General features: G+C 35.9%; 4 protein-coding genes across 4 annotated transcripts; 3 read left to right on the top strand and 1 right to left on the bottom strand.

Annotated features, from left to right (window-relative positions):
• The first annotated feature begins 234 nt into the window (after positions 1-234).
• On the top strand, positions 235-2,525 carry LOC144549364 (protein HOTHEAD-like). Its single transcript, XM_078298068.1, has 5 exons — positions 235-416; positions 498-1,139; positions 1,226-1,635; positions 1,767-2,332; positions 2,462-2,525. Exons 1-5 carry the CDS (start codon positions 335-337, stop codon positions 2,523-2,525), a joined length of 1,764 nt encoding a protein of 587 aa, XP_078154194.1. The 5' UTR covers positions 235-334.
• A 1,730-nt stretch (positions 2,526-4,255) lies between these two features.
• Positions 4,256-10,297, top strand: UBC23 (ubiquitin-conjugating enzyme 23). Its single transcript, XM_078297989.1, has 8 exons — positions 4,256-4,550; positions 4,963-6,957; positions 7,045-7,173; positions 7,635-8,045; positions 8,429-8,504; positions 8,608-8,747; positions 9,318-9,629; positions 9,733-10,297. Exons 2-8 carry the CDS (start codon positions 4,996-4,998, stop codon positions 9,994-9,996), a joined length of 3,294 nt encoding a protein of 1,097 aa, XP_078154115.1. The 5' UTR covers positions 4,256-4,550; positions 4,963-4,995; the 3' UTR covers positions 9,997-10,297.
• A 537-nt stretch (positions 10,298-10,834) lies between these two features.
• Positions 10,835-12,623, top strand: MEE50 (ARM repeat superfamily protein). The gene is made up of 2 exons (XM_078298392.1): positions 10,835-11,408; positions 11,643-12,623. The coding sequence occupies exons 1-2, from the start codon at positions 10,859-10,861 to the stop codon at positions 12,530-12,532; spliced, it is 1,440 nt and encodes a 479-aa protein (XP_078154518.1). The 5' UTR covers positions 10,835-10,858; the 3' UTR covers positions 12,533-12,623.
• A 437-nt stretch (positions 12,624-13,060) lies between these two features.
• LOC144549641 (2-oxoglutarate (2OG) and Fe(II)-dependent oxygenase superfamily protein) lies at positions 13,061-14,540 on the bottom strand. The gene is made up of 4 exons (XM_078298408.1): positions 14,280-14,540; positions 13,922-14,169; positions 13,571-13,754; positions 13,061-13,352 (listed from the first exon to the last, which is right to left on the bottom strand). Exons 1-4 carry the CDS (start codon positions 14,421-14,423, stop codon positions 13,230-13,232), a joined length of 699 nt encoding a protein of 232 aa, XP_078154534.1. The 5' UTR covers positions 14,424-14,540; the 3' UTR covers positions 13,061-13,229.
• Positions 14,541-18,422: the final 3,882 nt, after the last annotated feature.

Here is an 18,422-nt window from a genome sequence, read left to right as displayed (position 1 = left end):
ATCCAGGTAACAAACGGAGGCCATCTTTTTGCTGCCATAAAAAGAATAGAACCAAAAATATCACCTCCTTTGCATGGTACGTAGTGCCGTTGCCTTTTATCTTTGTCTTGATACAAGGAGCTCTGTTCTATGAATATATAAAGAAGATAAATTCTGCATATGAAGTAGAAACATTGAAAATATTAAGAAAGAAAGAAAAAAAAAGCATATATTGATCACAAAGAAAATTAGTACTCAAACTTTTTTTTCATTAATGCACAAATGCAGAAACTTGAATAAGCTTCAATGCTTACTTGGGTTTAATAAAATCTTCTGAAGATTTTTCAGGTGTAAAATGGAATGTTCTACTTGGAGATCAGTATCTATCACCCTCTTCACAATTCTGAGCTTTGTAGGCTCTGGTTATTCTCAACAAGGTATTGTTCTTCGATCTCATTTATTCCAATTACCAATATTTATGCTAAATATAGTGTATTTATATGTTTTATGAAAAACAGCACAAAGGTACTCCTTTTTGAACCAAGCAGCAGAGGCGCCAATAACATCCTACTATGACTACATCATCATAGGAGGTGGTACAGCTGGGTGCCCTTTAGCAGCCACACTATCACACAATTACAAGGTGTTGTTGCTTGAGAGAGGAGACTCACCTTATAGCAACAAAAATGTTTCGAATTTGATGAATTTTCCGGACACCCTGGCGGACACCTCACCAACATCTGCCGCTCAACGGTTTGTATCCGAGGATGGGGTGATAAATTCTCGGGCCCGTGTGCTAGGTGGCGGTAGCTGTCTCAATGCCGGTTTTTACACACGTGCAAGTCCGAATTATGTGAGAGAAGCCGGGTGGGATGGTAGACTTGCAAATGAATCATACGAGTGGGTAGAGAAAGTTGTAGTTTTTGAACCGACAATGCCAAAGTGGCAGACTGCTTTAAGAAACGGGCTACTTGAGGTTGGGATTACTCCTTTCAACGGGTTTACTTATGATCATGAGTTCGGGACAAAGATAGGAGGGACGATTTTTGACGGTGATGGAAACCGACATACTGCAGCGGATTTGTTAGAGTATGCGAACCCAGAAGGGTTAAATGTGTTGCTTCATGCCAGAGTATCAAGAATTCTCTTCAAGATTAAAGGTAAAGCATAGTCTAGTTAACTGTTAGGCCTCTGATAAGAGCAAATTAGCAAAACTAAATAAACCATCCACTTGATATATATACAGGAAGGGTAAGGCCGAAAGCTTATGGGGTGATATTCTGGGACCAATACGGCAAAAGACACAAAGCATATCTAAACCAAGGCGCTGATAATGAGATCATCATCTCGGCTGGAGCGCTTGGTAGCCCCCAGCTCCTGATGATGAGCGGCGTGGGCCCAAGAGATCAGCTCGAGGCATTGAACATAAGCGTAGTATTGGATCAACCGATGGTTGGCCAGGGGATGTCTGACAACCCCATGAACGCCATTTTCGTGCCTTCACCAAACCCGGTTGCTACTACTCTCATTCAAGTTGTTGGAATAACCAAGTTCGGGTGCTTCATTGAAGGTGCTAGTGGGTCCAATTTTATCATCTCCGGATCTAATTTCACCGGCGGGACACCTGGCAGAAATTTTGGCATGTTTTCTCCTCAGGTCTATATATCTCTTTTGAACACTCTTAATTTCTTTATTAAGAAACAAAAAGGAAAAGGATTAGCATAATTGCATTATGTGATGTATGACAATTGTAATTAATGATTATATATATAATTATGTTATGACAGACAGGCCAGCTGGCCACGGTGCCTCCAAAGGAAAGAACACCTGAGGCCATAGCGAGGGCAGTTGAAGCCATGAACAGCTTAGAGGAGTCTCATTTCCAAGGTGGCTTCATCCTCGAAAAAATAAGGGGCCCCATTTCCACGGGTTACCTCAAACTTAAAAACCGAAACATCGACGACAACCCCTCGGTCACCTTCAATTACTTCAAAGAGCCCATAGATCTAGAGCGGTGCATAAGGGGTATCCAGACAATAGAGCGAATCATCAAGTCACCTGGTTTCTCAAATTTTACTTACTCAGATGTGCAGATGGGAACTTTGCTTAATATAAGTACACGTTTCCCGGTAAATACACTCCCGAGGAGTAATGAAGACACAAGGTCACCGGAGCAGTATTGTCGGGACACTGTTATGACGATATGGCATTATCATGGGGGTTGTCAGGTTGGTCAGGTGGTGGACTTGGACTATAAAGTGTTTGGAACCGATGCGCTTCGGGTTGTGGATGGTTCAACATTTAGGTTTTCTCCCGGCACAAACCCGCAAGCGACAGTAATGATGCTTGGAAGGTACCTACTCCCTTTTCTTTTGTCATCTGATCTATTGACTATTGTATGAATTAATCAAGCATTCTAATTTTGCCTTTTATTAAATTTAGTTTATCTAACTACTTCCTTAATTTGCAAAAATAAAAATAGGTACATGGGTGTCAGAATTCAAAATGAGAGATTGGCTAGGCAATGGGCAGCAAGGGAGACATAATTGCAGAAAGAAAATATTTCATCAAAATATATGTAAAGTAGTTTTTAAAATATAAAGTGATTGTAATGTGTTTCACATATCATGAGCTAATTAATGTCAAAATGTAAAGAAAAGTTATATAAAAAGAATCAGTTCTTTTCTTTGAGTTAGTCCCTAATTAAGCAAAGCCACCAAAAACAATTTTGACCAAGTTTTGATCTGACTCATCCATTCCATTGTCCCTTGAAAGTAAATAGACAAGAAAGAGAGAATTTTATGCTTTAGAGTGAGAATATTTAATTTTAACAACTTAAATGTTAAATATGATAGTCTTATTTATAAAAGAAAATTATCTAACTTTTATGTTCTAGAAAGTTAAATTGTGAGAGGTTTTATATATTTAAATGATAAACGTGATATTTGTAAACTTAGATGATGTTGCTGGTTATGCCGTGAGGAGATTCAATGAATTTCCTATGACCTTTTTTTTTTTTTTTTTTTTTTGAAGGTCAGAGGCTAAAGCCCTGACAATATATTGATAATAGAAAAAATAATTACAGCTCTAAAGAGTTATTTACAGGAACAAAAGAAAAACTATTAGCTTATTTTTTTTTACGGATCATGGTGGTACTTTGTGACGGATTATATTCTCCTAAATGGTGTGGCGGGTCAAGAGGACACAACAACAAGTCACATAGAATATTTCACATGATACCTATTTTCCACATTTTATTTCTGTATTTTAAAAAAAAAAGATGTTGTAGGTGGTGCTTATATTGAGTTCTCTCTTTTTTTTTTTCTTCTCAAATCTCTTTTTATTGTTTAAATGGAAGTAGGTAGGCAAAATCTACAGTTTCAGAAAGAAAAAAAAAAAGCTAACAGATTGACAAACTAAGGCCCAATAAAAATATTTTAACAATAGCAGGACTATAAATATTTTGGCCCACAAAGATGTATAATTTTGGGTTACTTTTGCTGGTTTTGGAATAGTACTGTTGATACGAGCATAACTTTGCAAGAGACAGCTCGTCAGAAACCTAGAAAAAAAAAAAAAATTCCAATTGTTCCTTGTGCTTTACTAGACGGAAATTAGCAATGTTAATATTTGACAAAATATGAGAATGCCAAATATAAATAAAAACTGAGTATTTTTTGACTGAGACTATGGTACTATATACATAACACAGATTGGTATGTACTATGGATTAATATTTTCGTTTTTAAAGTTCAAATCATCGATCTGGAGCATTCAATGTGATCACCATATGAATATCTACTTGCAGACTAAAATTTACAATTTTTTAGAATTTCTATACTATTTTTTTTGATAGTTTATCTTCTATATTTGAATGGTGTGACTTTTTAGATCAAGTGATCTTCTACCTATTAAATTTAGTAAAAGAATTCTAAAAGTATAAAATTTGATGTACAAATATATTTTTAATTTTTTAATATGGAGATCATGTTGAACTAAACTGTTGAGATCAATTGTTTGAATTGAAAATTGAAAATATTGATCTATAGTACATATCATTGTGTGCTATGCTATGCATAGTATCATAATTTTTTAAAAATATTGAAAAGTTAATATAATAGTTATCGCACAGTTCTAAAAGCCCAAAATTGGGAAGGTATAATTGAATTGGGCCATGGTGAAAGAAATAGTAAGCAAGCAAAGCACAATCCCATTCCCAGTCCCAGGTGCTTAACCACCCACCGCCGTTTAAAACAGCATGTAAACTTATAAACAAAAAACAAACAAACAAACAAATAGGAAGGGGAAAAGACGGAGAGAGAAACAGTGACAGACAAAAATAAAAAAAATTTGATCGTAAATTCGTAATTTGGAATTTATAATTTAAATAAATTGGTTTTGGTGTGCCTCGACCTCGATCAGCTCAGCTTTAGGCTTTAGGCTTTAGGCTTTAGGGCATCTCCTGTTGTTTACATCGGCGATATCTCCGGCGGCGGCGCTTGTTGGTTCTGCGAGCCGCGAGTCCGATCTTTACTCTTCCAGCTGGATTACATCGGGATTTGTTTCTTCAGGTTAGAGATTGCCTTCTCCACATACTTTGAGCTGTATGTATTTCATTGGGGATTTATTGGATTATAAGATGCATTTTTTGGGTGATTAGATTGCGGTCAATAATTGTTAAATCATACGAAGAGTGACAACGTAATGAGAAAGAAAGGTCAACTTATCATTTAGCTAATGTATGGTTCATATGTTAATATACTTTTTAGGTACATTATTATTATATACATAATATCCTGATTTTTAATAGATCATTGTCCTGTTGTAAGATTGTGTTCTGTCTAGGCACCAATTTCTAAACATTAATTGCTCTTTTCTTATTTTATATTAAAATCTGCTTAGAAAATATGTTAAAGGAAATGAACAACTTCACACCCTTTCTTTTCCAAGCTAACAAATGTTCTCACTTTCTCTGAAATTTAGGTTATTTGATTAGTAATTTATTTGCAAGTCTAAATGGAAAATGCACCCAACAGTCCTGTGACATTCAACCAGAACATCTCAAATGGTGAAGACACAAACTGCCACGATCGTGTGCAAGCCACACCAAAGGAGGCGTTTGTCTACAGACAAGATGTTGTCAGGTTGAACATCAAATCTGAACCACTAGGAATAGTTACTGAGGTGGCAGGGGAGTATGATTCCGATTCCAGTGTTTCTGACTTCAGTGAATCAGAGGAAGAAGAAGAAGAAGAAAAGACCAACAACACAGTTTCTGATGCTACTGGAGACAAAAACAATGGTGGTGGAGACAAAAACAGTGATGGTGGCACTAGTCTTAAAGGAAGTGATACAGATGACCTGGATTCACTGCCTGATGGGATGATTAGAGTTTCATGGCTAGATAACACCTTCACAACTGAAGATATCACTACTGTGACTGTTGTGGATAGGAGCTTCTTGCAAGGGGACATAGTAGCCTCTGTGTCAGATCCCACTGGCCAGCTTGGACAGGTTGTGGATGTTGATATTACAGTTGATTTACGTACCGGGAATGGTGATATGATAAGAGGGGTGTCCTCCCGGGATCTTAGGCGGGTTACTGAATTTACTGTCGGTGATTTTGTCGTATCAGGTTGCTGGCTTGGGCGGGTTGATGAGGTCATAGATAACGTGACGGTGTTATTTGATGATGGTTCTGTTTGCAAAGTGAACCGGGCTGACCCATTAAGGCTTAAGCCTGTGGCAAAGCCAATTGTTGAGGATACCAGCTTCCCATACTACCCCGGGCAGCGAGTGAAGGCAGTCTCATCATCTGTTTTTAAAACCTCTACATGGCTTTCAGGCTTATGGAAAGCCAACCGATTAGAGGGTGTTGTGACAAAAGTTGAGACGGTTGCAGTAATGGTTTATTGGATTGCATCAGCATATTTTGGACCATCCCAGTTGTCTATCCCGCCTGAAAAGCAAAACCCGAGGAACTTGACCTTGGTCTCTTGCTTCGCTCATTCGAACTGGCAGTTGGCTGATTGGTGCCTTCTCGATTCACTGCCAAATCAAACATCTACTCTAATAGAAATGCAAGAAAATGAGGAGCAACTAGAAAACAGCCTTGAAGTTGTTGTCGATGGCAAACCAAATGGCCATTTAAATGTTGATAATAATGCTGAAGATGGAAGTCTAGATGCAGCTGCTGAGACTTTGTCTCAGTTGAAGATTTCAAAGGAACAACACCAGCAATCAGCTCACGAAAATGTGACGTATCGCAAGAAATTGAGGAAAGTGTTCTTCAGGAAAGTTGACAAGAGAGCTCGCAGGAGAGAGGAGACTTTTGAGAAGGCTCTTTTTATTGTCAACACGGCTACAAAGGTCACTGTGGCATGGCAGGATGGTACAACTCATTTTGGGTTAGAGTCCACATCTTTACTTCCAATTCATAGCCCGAGTGACAATGATTTCTTCCCTGATCAGTATGTAGTTGAGCGGGCCCCGAATGAGACCGAAGAGCCACTGCTAAAGAATCGCCGTGTGGGATTGGTCAAGAGCGTGAATGCAAGGGACAGGACTGTGTTGGTGAAATGGCTCAAGCAAGATTTCACATTTGCAGGCCAGAAAGAGTTTGAGAGCGAGGTAGTGAGTGCATATGAACTGGAAATGCACCCTGATTTTGATTATTGCTTTGGGGATGTTGTTGTTCGGCTTCCACCGGTTTCTAATCCAACTGAATCTAGCAATGCTGAAAATGGAAGCTCTACCGAAACAAAGGAGGAGTATCAGGATGCAACTGGTAGCCCGTGCAATATGGATATGGATGGTGATGAGGCAAATGAGACGGCAGATAGCACATGCAAGAGACACTTACAAAGTAGCGAGGCTGACAAAGATGAAACTGTGGTGAATCTATCATGGGTAGGAAACATTATTGGCTTCTCTGATGGTGACATTGAAGTAATGTGGGGTGATAGGACAGTATCAAAGGTATTGGCTTTTATTTAGAGTTGTTTTGTATTAGAATGCATGGATGTAGTTAGCCATGTCTCATATTTAATGTACGTGCTATTTCAGGTGGGCCCCAATGAGGTATATGTGGTAGGTCGGGATGATGAAGAATCCTTTGATGGGGAGAGCGACGAGGGCGCAAGCTGGGAAACTGTTGATGATAATGAAATGGATACACTTGACAACACCATGGAGGTAAACACCACTTTGACTTTTGAGCTTCATTTGATACACCCTTAGTTTTATTCAATTGTATGGTTATCCAAAAGATCATTCTACTCTTGCCATAAGAAGTTTTGAGTTTTCTTTGATACGCTATTCTATCTAGATGAATAATTTTCTGTAATTTTATCTGTTCAAATTTGCTGCGAACTGAAGTTATGTCTGTGGTTTAGCTTAAAGAACATAGTGCTAACTTTGTGGCACTTTAAATGGTATTGCATGGAGGGGATTTCTGTATTTAAAATTCTTTTTTAGTGCTTGTTGTTGATTGGGATTATTTAATAATAGCTGTGTTACGTTTGAGTTATCATTATCCATCTTTTGTGGATAATTGATTTATATTGTCATTCCAAATATATGTTGGCTCCTGCTGTCTTTATGATATCTCCGTATAAGAGCCGTTTTCACTTATCTATTCTCCGCCTCATTATCAGGAACAGACTAGTGCACAGCATAATGAAGAAAATACATCAGAAAAGGAAAATGATAACGTGTCTCATTACCTAGAAGAAAACAATGCCCCTCAAGCACGGGCTGGGCCTCTCGCTGTGCCACTGGCGGCTATTGGTTATGTTGCACGTTTTGCCACAGGGTTATTCTCTCGGGGCAAGAAACATCCAAATTCTGAATCTGAGGATGGTGCTGAGGCGTCAGAGATAACTGGCAGTGAAGATTCTGACAAAGAAGATTCTGTAGTTGAAGGTGGTGTCAGGGATAATGCTGATGTGGTGGTTGATCCTTCACATGCTGATGCTGCTACAACTATTGGTGATGCTCAGGGATTTAACCACTTTGATATCTTGCAGAGTCCGTTGGATCATCATTTCCTGGACAGCAATGGGAGGGTGGGTCATGATTTCTTTGTTATCACTGTGATTTGGATCAAAGGTAGCCATACTTGGTTGCCAGTCAATTCTGGTGCTGTATATTTCACTGTGGAGCTTACCTCATCCATCCCCATTCTTGGTTTTCAGTACCATCTTATATGATGCTATATCTCGGCTTTTAGTGTGTAGTTGAATTTGCCATAACAGAGGGAAATTATTGATTGAGACCACTGTTGGCTAGGTAATGTTTCAGCCAGGTCCCGTACCAGTAAACTTATCATGTTTTGTACCAAGTAGCTGAGGATAATTCAACTAATAGTTGCAGGTTCCGTATTCTTGCAAAAAATTCTTGAATCTATTAAATTACTTCAACTTTGTTTATAAGGGGTTTGTATTTGCAGGGTGGCACTACTGGTGGAAAGAAGTGGGTCAGGAAAGTCCAGCAGGAATGGAATATTCTTGAAAAGAATCTACCAGGTGTTTAATATATTCTCTACCAGAATAGCACCTTGTTCTTTCAGCTATAATTTTACTAGGAAAAGGTATTGAAGGTGTCATTTTTTTTTACTATCGATTGCAGATGATATATATGTACGGGTATTTGAAGACCGCATGGATCTGGTACGGGCGGTGATAGTTGGTGTGCCTGGAACACCTTACCAGGACGGACTTTTCTTCTTTGACTTTCTCCTACCATATGACTACCCTCAAGTCCCACCAGTAAGCCATTCTACTAATTTTTTTTTATTTAAAAAAGGATGATTGGGTTCTACTTATGGCAAGGCCTCTCTATTCACTGCATTGTCATGCTGTGTTTGCCCTTCCTCTCTTTTGAATCGTTGATTTTTTATTCTTCTTTTTCATTTATGTTACTTGATAACATATGTTGTCCATGTCAGGAGCTTGGTTTTGGCAAATGGTACTGACATGCAAGCCAAAATATATAATTAATGCTGATTTGTTTGTTTCTTTTTTTTTTTTAATTTATAGTCTTTCCTTGTTTGCTTAACAAGTCGAGGTTAATTGAAGCTATCTGATTTTCTGAAACAGTAAAATGAACATCTTTTTGAATTAGACAATACTTTGTTCACATATCTATCAATTTAGCATTGCAATATTTGTTCTCTACAATTTCCGAGTAGAGCATGATACTAATTCTTAATCTGAACAAATAGTTGAGATATATATTTACATAATTTTCACCAAAATTCAAAATGTACTTCCTCTTATTTCAAATTAACCTTTTTATAGTGCTTTATATATAGTTTTTAACCTGGCAAAACCTGACAGACGGCTTACTACCACTCGGGAGGGCTGCGGCTGAACCCCAACTTGTACACAGATGGGAAAGTTTGCCTGAGCTTGTTGAACACATGGACAGGCAAGGGGAATGAGGTGTGGGACCCATCTACTTCAACCATTTTGCAGGTGCTTGTATCAATCCAGGGCCTTGTTCTAAATGAGAAGCCGTACTTTAATGAGGCTGGATATGAGAAGCAGGTGGGGACCATAGAAGGGGAGAAGAATGTCTTACCGTATAATGAGAATACCTACTTGCTTAACTTGAAATCCATGCTGTATCTCCTCAGAAAGCCTCCCCTGGTATTTTATGTCCTAAAATAATATATTTTTTCTTTCAATTGCCATGAAGGTTTTTATGATTCTGAAAATTAATTTGTTGTGATTTGCTTTGTTGTGGTTGCAGCATTTTGAAGGTTTTGTTAAAGATCATTTCCATAGACGTGGTTACTACATCTTGAAAGCTTGTGTGGCCTACTTGCAGGGCTTTGCTATCGGGTCCCTTACTTCAGATGCTTGCCCCACTGCGAAGAGCACAGAGTATTCTTGCTCTGTCGGTTTCAAGCTAACCCTAACTAAACTCTTGCCCCGTCTTATTTCTTTCTTAAAGGATATTGGCGTAAATTGTGATGAATTTGAACACCTCGTGAAACCTGAAAATAATCAATAGAGAAGAGGTGGTGGTGAAAAGAAATCAATATTTTACATTTTAGGGTTTCATTCTTGTGACAAGGTGCTAAACAAAATATCTCTGGATCTTGTCTTCTTTTTTTTTTTTTTCCTTTTGCCAGTGTAAATTAACCAGGATATTTGATCAAAGTGTTTTGGGAAGTCCTAAATAGAGCTATTTTATTTTATTGTTCAATTTTTAGCTTGCAGGGTTTTGAAATTGCAAGAGAGTAGCACTGAAATGTAATTTACTAACACATGAAAATGACAGAAATGGGTGTATTTTTTTTTTTTTGTTTCCATTATTTTTCTTTGTTTTTCTATAGGAGGTGAAGGATTATTTTACCGGGGTTGGAAGTATGCAACGGGTGTTTTTTTGTATGCAAATTGGAATTTAATGTTGTATACTCATTCAGTCGAGTATTGTTCTTTTGATTGGAAAGATGGACACTGAAGCATTAAAAATAAATATTGGAAAAAGAATATCAGTGAGTGAGATTTAAAAAACAAAAACAAAAACTAGAAAATATAAGTTTTGGCTGAACACTTGTGCAAAACTAGGATTTCAAGTAAATTAGGATAAAGTTATGCTGACACCATGGCTTGTAAAGCGAACATTAAACCTGCATGATAAACAATAAGCGAGATTTTAATATATAAAAAAAAAAAACAGAGAATAGTTTCGGGTTATTAAATTTTTGAAAAGAAAAATGCAGAAACGTAGTTCTTGATTTTGACTTTACAAATTGACATTTGTAATATGAATTGATACTTTTCAGAAGCTACACGTTTATTCATCATTTTAATTTTGAGTACCTCCAGTGGCACTGCTCTACATCTACAGAGTACAGACTACAGACGACATGGCGATGGCGGCATATGAATATGAAGACGATGAAACCCTGGAATCTCTCCTCCAAGCTTCCAAAACCCCACTCGGTCGTTCACGCCTAGCTGCCTCAGGCGTTGTACCGAACACCCTCCGCCACCTCACCTCCTCCTCCTCCTCCTCCTCTCCCCTTACGCTCCCATACCTCCGCCTCCTTCGCAACCTCTGCGCCGGTGAGATCTCAAACCAAGACTCCTTCATCCACTGCTCCGGCCCTGATATTGTTGCTTCTATTCTCCTTTCTTCTGCTCCAGCCTCGGTGGAGGTACTTTGTGCCGGGCTTCAGTTGCTAGGTAATGTTGTGTTAGCCGGAGAGCCGCATCGAGCTGCTGTCTGGCACCGGTTTTTTCCCAACGGGTTCTTGCTGCTGGCCAGGGTTAGGGAGAGAGGCGTGCGTGACCCGCTCTGTATGCTGATTGACACATGCTGCTCAGGGATTGGTGGCAAAAGGAGATTGGAGGAGCTTTCTGGTACTCATTCGGGGTTGCCAATCCTTGTGGAGATTATTCAAACTGCTTTCAAAGGTGAAGGCTGTTTTTTCTTAAGGTGTTAATTCTGGTTTATGATTGTCTAAAATAGAAAATGATTCTGGTTTTGAGGTATTACTCTGAATCAGTATGCCTGTCAAAATAAATATGAAATTTTGCATTCATTGCACTATTGCATACAGAGGAAATGATGCTAATAATATCTAATGGAAGAACTATAATTTGTGAGCATAGAAAAATTTCTGACAGTTACTACTAACCTTTTTTCAGCTGGTTACCAAGAGGAATGGATAGAATGGCTTCTCTTCAAAGTTTGTGTTGAGGAACAAAGATTTTCTAGCTTGTTTTCGGCTCTGAACTCATCTGACAATATAGAAATAGATCTCGACGTATCTCTTACCTATGAATTGAAACCCGAACTTTTCAACGTTCAACATACATTCCTTTTGCAGATACTATCAAAATGCCTCACTGAACGACCTGAAGAAGTCACTGTCTCTGACAAATTTGCAACTGAAATTTTACAACTTTTGAAGATGACCTACAATGTTGTGGATTTCAGTACTCGGATTAACTCTTCAATTCCAACGGGCTGCCCTGCAACTGACTTGTTGGGTTATTCACTGGTAATACTGAGAGATATTTGTGCTTGGGAAGATGCAAGCTCACCTGATACTGACAAGGATGGACTGGTTAAGTTATTGCTAGATGGTGGCTTATTAGATTTTGTTTTATCTCTGCTTGGAGAACTTGAGCCCCCTGCTATTGTGAGAAAATCAATGGTTAAAAAAGATAATTCATCTTCTCCTGTTGAGGTGATGAAAAAGGTCTGCCCGTACCAGGGGTATAGGAGAGATGTTGTATCAGTAATTGGAAACCTATTGCATCGGAGAAAGAGAGTACAAGATGAGGTGAGAGATAAACAGGCGATTCCACTGTTGCTGCAACAATGCGTGGTTGATGAGGAGAATCTGTTTCTGCGAGAGTGGGGTCTACTGGCAGTAAGAAACTTGTTAGAAGGGAATGAAGATAACCAGAAAGAAGTGGCTGAGCTTGAGGTGAAAGAGCCAGTTACCACACCTGAAATTTCCAGGTTGGGATTGAAAGTTGAGGTAGATGAAGTGACCAAACAGGCTAAGCTTGTTAACATTTCAGGCTGATATGTGTACAATTTGTTGTATTGTTTTTTGAGTAACTGTTATCCTTCTATAATATAACAATTATTTCCTATTAAATTTTTGCTTCCTGGTTCGCTCTGTGTTGTATGTAAATTGATGTTCTGATTAAATCTGGAAAATTGACAATTATACTTGAAAGTTTAGCTAATACTTGCACAAAATATTTATTAAAGTAATAATTAGAATATAAATTTTAGTTTGCCTAAATCAATTTGCTGGTGCGTCTTCTGTCAGATATTTTTCTATCCTGCTTGAAATAAGAAGGGATACGTGCACATGAAAAGAAAGGAAAATTGCTTAGTAAAAGTTGAAGGGCATTAGATAATAAATTTTCTCATTAATGAATAACAGGAAAAATAAAAGATTTTTGTCTAATTACTTTGAACAGCTCTGCTAAGCAACTTTTAAGTTCTAAAGGAAACAAAAATAGAACTTTTGAAAGTTTTGATATGGCTATGTCAACAACTAATTTTCATCTACCATTATTTACTATATTTAATATCTATAGGTGTAAATTAGTTTGTATTCTTCAAAGTTCAAATAATGTTCCAGATAAAGCAAAAAATAAATGTAAACATGAAAAGCCCACAAGCCACAACCAAGCAATTTATAACCAGAACAGAATACATCCAATATATAAAAAAAAAAAGAGAATCAGGAGATCAGTATATATTTCCTCTCAAGCAAAAGCAACATCAGATCGTAGTACATATTTAAAATTTTTTGAGACAACCCGAGCTTCATGCAACATGCACTTGTCTCCGTGAATGTGAAGCAGTGCCATCCCTTCCACCGGAGCTACCTAAATTCCAAAATAACCGAACAGGTTTTTAGGTACAGATAGCATTCTATATGCTGCTCTAAACTGAACAGGTTTTTATTTACCATCAGATGTTCAATTAAAACATGGTTAGGTGACAATTTCACCTCGATTGAGTATTTGAAAACCAAACAAGCAGCTGAACATTATAAGAAAGAAATCATATAAGATTTGATTGAAATATAATAATATATAGTTACCTCAGCTACGACTCGTCCCTGATCGTAAAAAACAGTCTCTCCACCAACAAGAGAGTCGGAGGAAGCATCCTTGTTCCCTCCTCTACCACTTAGATATATCAAGAGGGTATAATATGTTCTGAGTCCATTTTCAAGGTACACACTCTCATCTATATGCCTGCCAAATCTCTGGCCAACTGTATACCTGCAATTGTTACATAAACTGGTAACAAAACTATATGCAATTTGATTGGTCACATATCAAGTGCTAACAAAATTAATTTGACAAGTGTGATGTGAATTTAACTTTGTCATAATACCGCTAATTTATACTGACAGAAGCAAGGGTTAACAGAAATCACAAGTGATCACCTATAAAATCTAATATTTGGATTGAGCCCTGCAGCTATTTTGCCCCGAATTTTAATATCTTGGAAAATTGCACTTAAGCCTGATTCCCAAATAGAGCGCGCAAGTTGGGGATCATTGACAGAAATGCGATGATTGTCTCTGAAAGCTTCTCCTTTGGTGGGTCCCTGGCTTCCCTGGTGAACAAAGCCAAGTGACTCAGCTGTCTCAATAAATGCTTTTGCTTCTCCAGAACTCAGTAAATTTGGTATCTGAAAACAAATTATATATTTATCAGTTCTCTTTTCTCAGCTGATTGAACAAGACAAGACAAGACAAGAACGTGAATCTGAAATTAGGGTTAATTGAAGAAGAAAGAAACCGTAAAAAGATGGGTAGATTTGAGACGATTGATCTGGATATCCTTCTTTGGTTTAATGGTAGGCCATCTCTCTTTCCCTCCAACTCCACTCGCCTTCTTCGTTCTCTTGCTTTTCCTTGGTTGATCCTCCTCTACCTCCGCCATCTCACCTCTCACTGGTAGCCTTCTGCCTTCCCAAATGAACAAAAAGAAAGAAAAAAATTTTGGGATTGATTGACCGCGTTGCTCAGGAATTCGCAACCCGATTTTTTGTTTTTGATCTGGACCGTCCGATCTACTCTAACACGAATGAATATTAGAAGGCCTGTGCGTTTGTGCGTTTAGGAATACCACAGGCCGGATTGAAGGACTCCATGACTTTCTGGAAAATCTCAACCGTCCAAATACGTTGTACACGAATCTCAAAGCAAAAATAATACTGTCCCCTGCGCTATCCCCAAATAGCCAGAGTCCGGATTTTTTTTTTTAAATAGAATTCATTTAAATTATTTTAACGAACAAGCCTAGTTTGATCAAATTTTCGAAAACTAGCCCATATCTCAATTTATACAAAACAATAAAAAAAATCTACGCCACCTAAGTAAAGAAATCAACCTTAATCATAAGCCACAACCAAACACGACCTATTTTCTTTTCAATAATCAGAATAGAAATTTTCAATACAGAAAATGTGTTGGAAAAATATTAACTAATTAATTAGTTTTAAATCTGAATTTTGATCACTAAATAAATAAAAAATATATTAAAAAATATAATCAATAATATAATTAAAACTTTATTACTTGGAGCTGCAAAATGCGAGCTTAAAGCAACTTCCCGTCCTAAGCACAAGAATAATCAATTAAGACTGCCTCAAGTTACACTGATATTCCTCTGTCTGCAGGTGCAACTGCAATAGAGGTTGATATAGCTTCTTTCAACAATAATAGCAAAATAATATTTTTACTATATAACATATATTTGTTTGTGGAGAAATAAAAAATACATTTTATAAATTATAGAGCTAAGAGAAAGAACAAGAGCAAGAGAGTATATGAATTATTGGATGGATTATTGGATGACTAGTATTATGTCCGTGCGTTACAACGGATACATATTATAAGAAGAAGAAAACTCTCATACAAAGTCAGATAAGCCGAAATCAATAGTCTTCAATGTAGAATCATCATCTTTTGACGCGGAGAGAAAATTCTGAAAATAAAAATAATAAAAACCTCAGTTTTGAGTATTTCAAGACCAGTTCCAGATATATAATTTTTTTTGCCAGGGATCAGTACTGTTATTTTTTAAGTGCTCTAGGTTATGCAAAGATACCTTCAAGAAATTTATAACTTTTAGAAAAATAATATTTTTTTTCAAACTTTACGTCTGTTTCAAAACTTGGGAAGGTTATGAGTATTTTTGAAAGCAGAATTGAAGGAATGCGGATCCTGAATAACTGCGGCTTGTTTATTCTACAATTGACCATTTATTATTCTGGTTTGGCCTGAGTTCAAATAATTTTCACAGAAATTGTAAATAATTTAGTTGCTCTAATAGTATATAGAAATAATTCCAAGAGAATATTGACACAAATTATGAATGTAAAACTCAAGACCATTCTACTTTATGTTGCCAAAACTATTTATAAAATTTTATAATTTCTTTTCAAACTTGTTGGCACATTAATTAATTACGAGCATGATTTAAAGTAATGCTGCTCGAACTATGTTCTAATAGGCTTTGTTTTTTGTTTTGTTTTTTTTTTCTAATATGCTCGAACTATGTTCACTGTTCTCTGTTACATGAACCTTGCTACTTGAATTTACTGTTGTAATCAAATGGAAAACAAAATTCCATTTACAAACTTGATCTCTCTTTTTCTATTTCTGTCACCTGCGATCAGTAGTGAGTTTATCTCCATTATATTATTAAGCACGTTGGATATCCAATCCGCCAACGGCTACGATTAAAAAATGAAATTTCGGATTTAATCTCAGCCCTTCAATTACATGATTTGTCTTATTTTGATTAAATACATATGTTTTATGTATAGAAGTCTAAATTTAGTTAAAAACATACTTATTACATGTGTTACCATACGATACGTTACAATTAAAATTGAACAAACTATGAAATTTAGCGATATATTTCTCTGTTTTCTTATTTCTTTGTTTCTATATTTTTCATTTTCAATTGAGCAGACTTCACCTTCCATTTTCTTATTTATTTGTTTCCTTGCTTCTTCTTGGTTTCTATATATATCACAATGGAAATCAACTTTTTTTTTCTTTGTTTCTATACATATTGTTGTGGGCAATTTAGAATATATCAATGTGTGTGTGTATATATTCTAAATTGAAAATAAAAAAGAAAAATATAAATTGGAACGTGTGTGTGTAGATATATTTCTCTTATAATGTGTGTGTATTATATATATACACACGATAACACCTTTTTTTTATGTTTTTCGATATCATATTATATGTCGATATTGAATTGTTGTACGATATTTGATATTAGATTCGAATCGAGCTATTATTTGATATCATTGGTACTTAAAAATAAAGAATCATCATGTCATCAAATTATTATCAGAGATCACGATTCAAGTTAATTAAAAAATACAGAATCATATAAATTCTCTATTAACATATCTTTTAATTTTTGGATAATTATTATTTTGATTGATATATTTTTTTATAATTTTTTTTTTTATAATATGTCTCTGTTGCAACGCACGGGCATGGGCAGGATAATAGTATTTATATACCAGAGAAGGGAGCAAGGAAATATCCTCGCGGTAACAATATTCAGGTCAGCAAAAAATAGAATATATTTTCTTTCAAAATGATCAAACTTAGATTTTCCACCTAGCCTGTGGTGGTGCTTGTCTTTCAACAATTGCTATATATGTTTAAAAAAGGAACTGTTATATCCTTTTGTATATAAATACAAAACATAGTCTGTTCATATGTGGATTGTGGTGGTGGTTTCATTGATCTAGAGAAGACAATATCAGAAAGGTTAGATTCTACATTCTGGAATTTGCTCAAGAAAAAAGAGTATTAACTCAATTAGTATATCTATATTTGGATTTTTCTGACGCATCTGACGAAATGGATGGCAAGATATATTCATCGATTGGTTTTGGCCAACCAGAACGCACGAGTCTAATTTGTCTATTTTTTCATTTGTCTATTATTTTATAAAAATATGTCCCGATGCAAAGTACGGGCACGATATTAGTGTATATATATATATAATTTCACTAATATGCTACATGTTATTGAATTTTATTTATGAAACTTACAACAAGTACACCTAGAACAAATACATGTTGATTTTTATTTATGAAACTTACATTTTTTTTGTTAATTCAAGGATAATAAATATGGCATCATAAATAAAATATATTGTATTATATGTTTTAAAAATCAAGATATATTGTATTAACTTGTTATGTTTAACAAGGCTCCCTCCCGTTAAGTAAAAAAAAAAATGAAAAGATGAGGGCTTAATGGCTTATATTTGTGATGGTCTAATTGAAATTCCCTCGCAAAATTAATTAATTTAAGACAACCCAAATTTAATGTTTTACACAGAGGGAATAAGCATAAAATATTTCCTTGTAATAAATAGAGATGACATACATGCCCAAATATAAGGAAATATTAATTTTATTAATAAATAGGAGACAGCTAAACTAGTCACTTTATAAAAAGTTGTATCTATTTTGAGAATTCTTTTTTAATAATAATTATTAAATAACTTAAAGTTTTTATTTTTTTTCAAAAATAGATACAACTTTCCATAAATTAAATGTCCTAGAAGGATCACAGTATTTTCTAGATTACATAGAAGTGACTTTTGAACCGGGATCAATAACTCAGAATCTAAGCATTTTTATTTTTTTCCAATAACACATACAAAAATATATTAATTTTTCTTACAGCCGCGAAAAATCCGACCTGAAAAATATTGATCCAGGTTATTTGTTACAGTCTTTCTAATAAATCAAATTATATTGTATTCCATCTATTTTCAAAGAAATATATCCAACATTTCTAATATTTCAATACAAAAAATAAAAACAAATTTCTGTTTTATAAAAAAAAAAATGGGAATTAAAATTCCAGCCCGTGGAAAATTTTCACGGGTGGG

Source organism: Carex rostrata, chromosome 35 (genome assembly GCF_964058835.1).
Source record: "Carex rostrata chromosome 35, lpCarRost1.2, whole genome shotgun sequence".
NCBI lineage: Eukaryota > Viridiplantae > Streptophyta > Magnoliopsida > Poales > Cyperaceae > Carex > Carex rostrata.
Note: the sequence above shows the minus strand (reverse complement) of the source record. Positions and strands in the feature narration are given on the sequence as shown.